The sequence below is a fragment of the Stegodyphus dumicola genome, chromosome 4 (assembly GCF_044657685.1).
Source record: "Stegodyphus dumicola isolate Sdum_Otavi_A_Nest chromosome 4, ASM4465768v1".
NCBI classification, from domain to species: domain Eukaryota; kingdom Metazoa; phylum Arthropoda; class Arachnida; order Araneae; family Eresidae; genus Stegodyphus; species Stegodyphus dumicola.
The window spans coordinates 79,314,282-79,323,658 of NC_140771.1; the positions used below are offsets into that span (position 1 = coordinate 79,314,282).

General features: G+C 33.6%; 1 protein-coding gene across 1 annotated transcript in view; it reads left to right on the forward strand.

Moving 5' to 3' along the window:
* LOC118198220 (nose resistant to fluoxetine protein 6-like) overlaps positions 1-9,377 on the forward strand; it is a 90,347-nt gene that overhangs the window by 73,202 nt on the left and 7,768 nt on the right. The window contains exons 10-12 of the mRNA XM_035369842.2: positions 2,952-3,031; positions 7,562-7,684; positions 9,252-9,372. Coding sequence (XP_035225733.1) covers positions 2,952-3,031; positions 7,562-7,684; positions 9,252-9,372 — 324 coding nt within the window. The remainder of the gene's footprint in view (positions 1-2,951; positions 3,032-7,561; positions 7,685-9,251; positions 9,373-9,377) is intronic.

Genomic DNA, 9,377 nt, shown 5'->3' on the forward strand with positions numbered 1-9,377 from the left:
TTATGAATTGATGAGGCCCATTTTTCCTTAATTGGGAACGCAGACTCCAAGAACTGCGGGATGAAAATCGTCACTGGGCTGATGAAAATCAAGTGACTGTGTGGTGCGGCATCGCAAGCATATTCGTTCCCGATCCGTACTTCTTCGAATGTCCCTTCCATTGGCATGAAAACGTGCTTCATCACAAATGCTCGGTATACGGTAGTATTATAGAATTCGTAATTCCAGAAATGCAGCAGCGAAATGTCGTTAATGATATTGTATGGATACAAGGTAGTGCTCCGCCACACGTTGCCGCTTTTGTTCGGTAAGTGCTGCTTTGAAATCGAGTCATTCCACATAACTTTATAATTTCGTGATCACGATTTTACGATGTCATTCCCCTGTATTTCTTATCTAGGGCTTATCTGAAATCTGACCCACGAGATTTCACAGACTTGAAAGATGTCACAAAATGTGAGGCTATACAGTTTCCTCTTGCGATGTTACGTTCCTCGTCGTTATCAACAATCTTCCGCATACAGTGCGTTATCGTCTGCGAAAGTGCGCATGTTGAAAATTTGTAGTTCCAATAAAAGTTTGTTTTTTCTCTCCCCTCTCTTGAGTTGTCACTGGTCCTCTAGAATATTCTTCTTTGCAAATTTTTACGCCGAAAATTTTCCTCATACATGTAATGTTCCAAAGCCATTTATGGTTTTTCAAAGCGCCGATTAGTTTCTGCAGGAAAAATGTGGATGTTGCCTTTCGAAAATTTCGAACTTTTTTCACTGTAACCGTAACTGTGAAAGTTTCATTGTTTTAAATCATCACAGACTCCAGCACAAAAACCTTCAAATTAAAAACATCTGAAATTTCATTTCGATTGGTTAACTGATAGGCCACTATCACGCATATGGGAATATATTGCTATCATACATCATACATCGGGAAAGTTTTTTTATGCCTAAATATTTATAATATAGGGATATTATATTCTATTCTTTTACGGTACATTAAAAAATACTTGATATTATATTAATTAATAATTTAATATTTAATATTAAATATATTTTATTTTAAAAACAACATACTTATTATTTTCAACCAGTTTCAACCAGTTCTCAATACTCAACAGCTTTTCAATGACAGAAATATAAAGCTATCAGTAACTACGAGCGGTAGTAAAAAGGTTTCCGGAATTTCGTTGCCGATTCCTGTTGTGGTATCTTCCGAAGACTACCCGTCGCGTTGGTTTTGATGTCTTCTGCGGTGTGAAAACCGCTATCTTTGAGGCTTATTTTGATTTTGAGGAAGAGCCAAAAATCTGATGGTGCTAAATCCGGTGAATATGGAGGCTGGTGGAGGACTGGAACGCACTTTTATACTAACCATATCTGCCGAACATGTCGAAGTTCTGCAATGTCTACTGATGTCGAAGTTCGAGCAAAGGGCAAACACCAAGGTCAAGTGCAGATTGGAAAAATCTAATCCAAAAGCTTTGTTAGCCTTACAAGCAGTTTACGGTGATGTTTCTTCAAAGAAAACCACCGTCTGCGATTGATTTTCAAGGTTTCGGGGTGGACAGGAATCGCTGGAAAACGAAAGCCGCGGTGAGAGGACTTCAGTTCCCAAAAACAAAGGAATGGTTGAGCAAGTGAAACAATTAATCAGATCAGACCGAAGAATGACCACTCACGAGTTGGCACAGGAAGTGGTGATCTCTCATGCATCCATTCACGCAATCATGTCGGATGGTATGAATATGAAATATGTCAGCGCAAAGTTTGACTCGCGGCTGCTGAACCGGATCAAATGGAAACTCAATAGTATATTGCTGCCGATAGTTTTGAAAAAAGCACATACGACCCGATATTTCTTGAGACAATTGTTAAGTGGTGACGAGACTTGGGTGTACGCTTACATCCCAGCGACAAAGATGCAGTCATTAGAATCCACACAGACAAAGATGCAGTCATCAGAATCCACACAACGTCCACTTCTCACGTCATATCAAATCCAAAACAAAAATGATGCTCATTGCTTTTTTCGACAACGGAGGTGTGGTAAACTATGAATTTGTACCAGCTGAACAAACTGTTAACGGCCCTTCTTAAGTGCAAGTTTAGAAAGACTAAAGGATGCAAACCGAAGAAACGTCCCGCTAAGTGGCAAGGAGGATAGTCACTGTATTACGGTAGTACTTCCTCCCTCACAAAGACTGATCACCACACACTCCTACCTTCAGCTACACTGCTGTCAAACTACCTGTCATGAACTGTGGTAGTACAAAAATATAGTGGTAGTAAAAAAAATAATTAATTAATTCTAGTGATTAAGTTACAACAAAATTCCGGGAACCTTCTGACTGCCCGTCGTATAGCATGACTTTTAAACCCTCTAAAATCTCGGCGAGGCCTGCTTAATCCAGGACCTTGGCCTAATCAATAATTAACTTGATATGAATACATAATCCATACCTTCCAGAAAGCTGTTAAATTTTGATGAATTAAATAATAAATATTTTGTATGAGAAAAATAGGTATATTTTTGGATAGAAACAAGGTTGGAAAAGTGATGTATAAAATTTAAAATAGCTATATCTTAAATAGTATTAGTAAAATGCGTAATTAAAGTACCGACTTTTTTTTTTTTTTTTTTAATTTTAAAATTGATCATTACTTGGTAAGTATCAAGTTAAGCCATTTTTTATCAATTACTTCAATAAATGAGAATCTTATTTAAGATAAAATTAGATTTGTTCTTTTCCTTGAAATTTTTAATTAAAATTAGTTAAAAAATGGCGAAATTGTCAGCTTACGTAAATTTGATGTAATATATGTTTTGTACTTATTGCATTACTGCCAGTTTCGCTAAATAAGGGTACATATTACCCGCAGACTACACAAACTTAAGAGTGAAATTCGTTAGCTTTAATTAATCATTATTTAATTTTTATTATTTCGTTTTTGCAGTGTCTACTCCATACTTGGTACATAGCATCGGATCTTCATCTGTACTTCATAGCGCCACTAATATTGATACCCCTGTACAGGTACTGATGCTGTCAAAATTGAAATTGAAAATTTTTACTGTGTAGTATTTTTTATATTTACCTAATTAGATTTTAAGCAAATGTTCTAATCACGCTCTCTTTTGTTTTATTTTGTTCAGTTTTAACATGCGTTTTCTAATAGATATGACGTATTTAAAAAAGATTTTAGAGTAAATGTATTTGGTAAATATATAGTACTAGAGCAGTGGCTATGTAATATTTTATCTGAGGCAAAAAGATTAAATGTGCAATACAATTTTCTCTACCTGTATACTTATATGCATTTTTTTTTTTTTATTGCAAAGGCACTTGAGTTTATATCATTACCATCCTGAGATTGGAGCATGAAAATAGTACAAAAATAGAATTACAAGAAGACAAAACAAAAGTTAACCTCATTAAAATAACAATAACTACATCGAAACTGCAAAATTCAATGACGTATGACTATATAAAGTGTAAAAAAAATTAGTCGCTAGATGTTAACTGCATTAACTCTCTACACCGCAACATCGATTACACTGGTTTTCTTCCTTCAAAGGAGAACATTTTGGCAAATAATCTTCGTCCATCTCAAAATTCTGGTTGCACAAAATTATAACAAGGGACAATCATTTATATCAATGCTATGTAAATGTTTAGTGGGACAATACTGGCCAGTCTTCAAAAAGAACGCTGCAACTGCGATGGATATGGGAGAGTCTGAGATATTACAAATCGAATCCCTCCTCTTCTTATTCTTAATTTCTTCAAGTAATTTAGCATCAAAATGTTTCCTCATAGGATATTTTTACTATATTTTTCATGATGTAAATGGCACCCTACTATTATTTGATTGCGAAACTTTATAAGATTTTTGAGTTTTACTAACGTTTATTTTATTTTAAACTTTGCTACCTCTCCTTTTTTCCATTTCCGGCCAGAATAAGCGCGAGTAGGATTTTAATGTCAATGAGTTTGCAAACTGTATAGGTATTAAAGAAGTGGCTTCTAGCTAAGAGGGAGAAGAGTCTCCCTCTGCACTGCTACGCGCATGCTTTTCAGTCAGCTCATGCCAGCCTTTAAGACCAGAACTACTTAGTTCCTGCTGATATACTAAGTCGTATTGTAGTATTTGCATTTCGCTCACTACATACGTAGTGTCACAAAGCCAATCTCGTTAATATCTCTGTACAGAATTAAAGTTTAATTCTTATTTAGTTAAGTTAGTTATTAAATCAATATTTCTTATTTTCTACGTTTTTCACCAAAATTTTTGGTCTCTGTATCCCGAAGTGTGGGAGCGCCTGTACGCTGTGAGGAATAAAGGGTAAGTTAACCTTTCTTACTTGTGTTGTACATTCCACGCACACACGAACATAGCTTGAGTAAGCTCCCTGTTCCCATTCAGGATTACTAGGTGTTTCCCAAGGCAGTTAGAAGGAATAGCAGTCCTGACAACTTCAGTTCCTTTTTTAGCTAGTTTATCACCCCCATTCATTACCAATTATTTCAACGTGAGTCCGTATGCACTCTGAGACAACAGTCATTTCTTTTCAGGCTAGAAGATGCGGAGTTCTTCGGCATGATACAGTAAGTTTTGATTCCACGATATTATGCGCAGAAATCGCTTGAATGGCTGAAAGGGAGTCTGAATAAGTAATAATACTTTTCAGTTGGATTATTATAACAATAATTTGTTCAGTTGCGTTGCAACTCTAATTGCCTACAGTTGTTCCACTGAAATTGGTCCGAAATGGACCAATAAAAGAACAGAATACAAAAAGCTCTGAATACGTACCAGCTCCAACTTTCTCGAGGGTTTTCGATCCAACAGATTATACGTGCAGCCAATTATTCCTTGAACACCTGGAATAAATTGTCTCCATAACAGCTGCTTTTAGTTCATCAGATCCTAGGTGGATAGAACTCTTGGTTTTAATAGTTCTTTGTGGAAACATCCAGGAGGGAGTAATTTGATTTCAGTTTTCAAACGTTCTGCAAAAATTCATCTTGAATGGTACCCTTCTTTGAGTCTTCAGTTTTCTAGTTCTAGAGATATCATAATTTCTCCACGACTCTGGCAATGGCAATATGATTAATTTCTCATATAGTATTAAAGCTCATTCCTAAATAATTTCGTCCAATGGTTTATTGCCTGAATTGTAGTAGTTATAATATATTAAACAAAGATAATTATATTATAGATCTCATAGTCAATTTTAATTGTAACTTAATGTTTTCAGAAAATAATACGTGTAATGATTCCTAATTTTTAGTTGAAACTGTTAACGAATACCTTTTTGATAAATAGTAAATTACATTGAAATAATATAAATAGTAATCCAATAAATATCCAAAATATTGCAGTAATATTCAAGATTTCGTTCTTGTAATTTTTAAGTTTTTTTTTTTTTTTTTTTGCTTTTAAAGAAGCAAAATTAACACTTATGTTTTTAAAATATGTTTGAATATTTAAGTTCCATAAAGTAAATAGTGATGACATTTTACATACTGTTTTTAATACTTATTTTGAGCTTCCTGAAACTTCTTTCACACAGAGCAATAGTAACAGGTAATGTTAAAAATATTTTTAATGCATTGAAGGAATTCAAATGTGATCAACCTATATCATCTCTGAAAGATCTGATTTTGCTTTAAGATTTATTAAAATAGAATGGCTTTTGAAACCAAATATTTATGATGGAATATCTGGAGCATTTATACCATTGGATATTTAAATACTAAGTTGCTCTTTTAAAAAATACATAAATTCAATTACATTCATTTTCATCAGTTAACGAATTTAAAATCGGAAAGTAGCTCGCTTTTATTTTTTTGGATGTCCATTTTTATTTCGAGATTAAAACATAAATAACTTCTTTCATTTCTACTGTGGAAAGTTTTTTTTCAAACGTATTGATTCCTTTAACTGCTAATTCTTGGTAATCTGATTTGTTAAATTTTCGTTTTCCTTTCTTTTCATGTTGTGTTGATATGTTCATCTTTAGCTAAATTTTGACATAGCTCAAGAACATAACCTGCATAAAAAGAGATAATCCTTCTGTTTGTATGCTTAATTCAGCATTGCAAAACATAAGAGGGCTAATTGCCTAAGGAGAGGCTGGCTTTAGTAGAGGACAATCTAAAATAAACTAGCTCGCTTTAAGTTGCAAGTGGGGAAAACCATGAAAGCTATCCTGTAGCCAACGCATCCGTCGGTATTAAATTTCTCCGTCTATTAAGCGCGCAACTTTATGTGATACAATTAAAGGTTATGATTTACCTTTTTCTAATTTTTGATGTTTTATATCCCATGCTTAAAATTTTAAATTGATTTGCTTAAAGAGGCTGCTAATTTCAATCCATTGTAATGACATATCATTTGATATCTCATATAAATTTGAAGCATTTATATAAAGCAATAATAACGAGCTAGAAGTTACACATAATGCATGACAATGGTTTTTGTGTCTCTTTTTAAATATTACATCTTTAATAATTAATTAAGTTTTTGATTTTACAAAGTTAATTGGTTAAACAAAAGCCCACTGGTGCGCAAGTGATTAAGAATTCAGTGCCAGCGCCCTTTTTATTGCTTTCCTGATATTGTAAAACGATAACTTTTATCATTGTGCTCTCTGATATGTTTCAAAATAGAAAGCTGTAAAGCCATTAGTTTAGTTTTTTTTTTTTTTTTTTTTTTTTTTAATTTTTGTACTTGTGAAAAATGTACAATGCCGTCGCGGGACTCGAACCTGGACTTTTCGAAAACGCGCCGAGTGTGCTACCGTTACATCAAGAAGATGTGCTCGAAGAAGGGAGAAAATAGCTTATAAAGTTAACATTGATAATTTGTTTTGTAATGTATTTCTAAATTTTTTTATCTAGTTTTGCGCCTCTCCCAGCTGTTCACCTGAGGCTAGCGCATCACTTGCCCTACCCTTGTCCCGGCTCTGTGTAGTGCTAAGTAATAATGATAGTATTAAAATAACTTCTTTCTTTTTAATTCTGCAAATATACTCAACCGAACAAATGTTAACACATAAGTTAGCCACTACATTTCACTTGGCTAGACTAAAACTTTGCTTAGATCAAATTACAGTTGTTACGAATACTTTTCGAAATATTAAGAGACTGGTGAGACTATAGTACAGAGAAGGCTGAATATCTATATAATATCTAAAAATTATTTTAAACTTAAATTTAATGCAATGAATATTTCAATAAGTAATCAACAGTCTAGAATGTTTTGGAGGAAGAAATCCTTGAAATATCATCGAAAACTTTGCTGGGAATTAAGCTCAGATCTTTCAACTGCATACGATAACCACTGCTCTGCTAAAGCACATGGAAGGTAATTCACTAATTCCTTACAACACAATTAGAAAAAAATCTTTAGTTATTTTATATTTTATGAAATTATTAGTTAGTTAAGAAATAATTTTTAATTTTTTTAACATTTTTGATAAGTTTTAAATTATTTATACAATTTTTTAAAAAATATGTAAATTTTGTACTTTCTTTAATTTATTTTCTTTTAAATTTCAGGTGGCCAATAGTTGGATTTCTTGTCATGTTATTTCTTACCCTCTCGTGCATGGGTATCATGGCAGTTCTAACTATTGCTAACGACTTTTATCCAACCCTTCTATATTTCACACCAAATCAAGCGTAAGTAGAGGAAAATTTTAGTATTTTTTTTATCAAGGATTATCTTTAGAGAATAAATATTGTTTTATCTATGTTTACTTCCTTTGTTTTGTTTGTTAAAGACAAATATCTAGTATGATTCCGATTTCGCATTTATATATATAATGCAACAAACAAATGAATGAAATTAAGATTTTTATATAACAATGAAATTGGGTTAAGGTGTGGATAGATAAATTTTCGGCACTGTAAGCAAAATCATCATACTTAAAGAGAGAGCAAGAGCTCTATATAGACATTTCATAACACTTTCGATCAATTTCTGATTTATGAAGCTTACAAAATCTGCCTATTTTACAACTGAATTGGTCGAGAATGTATGCACTTGTTTTTGTTAGTTTATAGGAATGCTGCTAATAACTGGAGTTAAAGTCCTGCAGACACTACTTGATTAACGCTGCGTCTCAACAACTCACCAATACGGAAGAAGCTTTTAACCCTTTGCACTCGACAATTTACTCGACAGGTGATCAGCCGCCACTTGATTTGAAGTGGTAACTCGAGAGGTGACTGTCGATCACCACTCGATTTGATCAGATAATTCGAGCGGTAAAGGAGTTTATTTTGGTTTGGTTTGGGCAATATTGCTTCATGAGTGTATTCAACGCTGCATACATATAAAACAATTACCAATCTTTAATATTAAATCCATGTTTTTAATTTTTTGTTATATACGCCTCTGCGACGTCAGGTCTAACCCAAGATTCGTGGCAACAAGAATATTATTTTCAAAGTTACGGAACCAACAGTATGAAATGTAGTGAAGGAATTAATTCAAGTGAAGAGAAGTTCGATTTTTTATCGATAGTAAATGTGAAAACGACAGTGATTCGGCAGAAAAGAGAGAGAATTCAGAATGGATAACATGCATAGAATACGACTGTTTGCATCCCGCGAAAGAGATGCAGGACCGCAAGTACCTTCAGGTATAAAAGAACCATCAGATTTCCGTGAAATCATTTTAAGTTAGCTATAAGAAATTCTCCAAATGTGCAGAAAATCGTCTCGAGTTGTTGGTTCGTCCGAGGGGAAAGTACAAAGGGTTAAAATAACCTTTTTATGTTAGTCGAAAATTTAATATAAAGATACATCTTCTGCTACAAACAAACCACCACTTACGGCTATTTAAATTAAGCAATAAGCAATTAAATTCAAATAAGAGTAACGTAGGCTAAAAATATACATTCAGTAGAATAAGAAATAAGCTGGCTCATTGCTGGCGCGTAAGTTTAAAGCATCGGCTAGCGAGAATATCACTTTTAAATAGAGTTGGTGAAACCCTAAACAGCAGAGAAGAGGGCCAGAAGCTGTCTCCATCTAAGATTGAAAACCGTAAGCTTAAAATACAGTCAAAGCTCATTTACATTCTGATGATAAATACAGAAGGAAGAAGTTATAGTAAAGATCACAGTCATTATAACTGATTAATTTATATAAAACTACTACATGGTTCAGTTAACATAATAATAAGTTTGTATGTAACGTGTACTATTAGATTTGCTTTCCTGATGTTTGAATATACTTTCAGGTTTACGAAGCAACTATGCGATCTCATGTATTTTCGCCCTTATCCTCACATGGGTGCTTACTGTGTGGGACTCGCACTGGGATATTTTGTTTTAAAATACAGGAAAGTGGACATAAAACCGGTAAG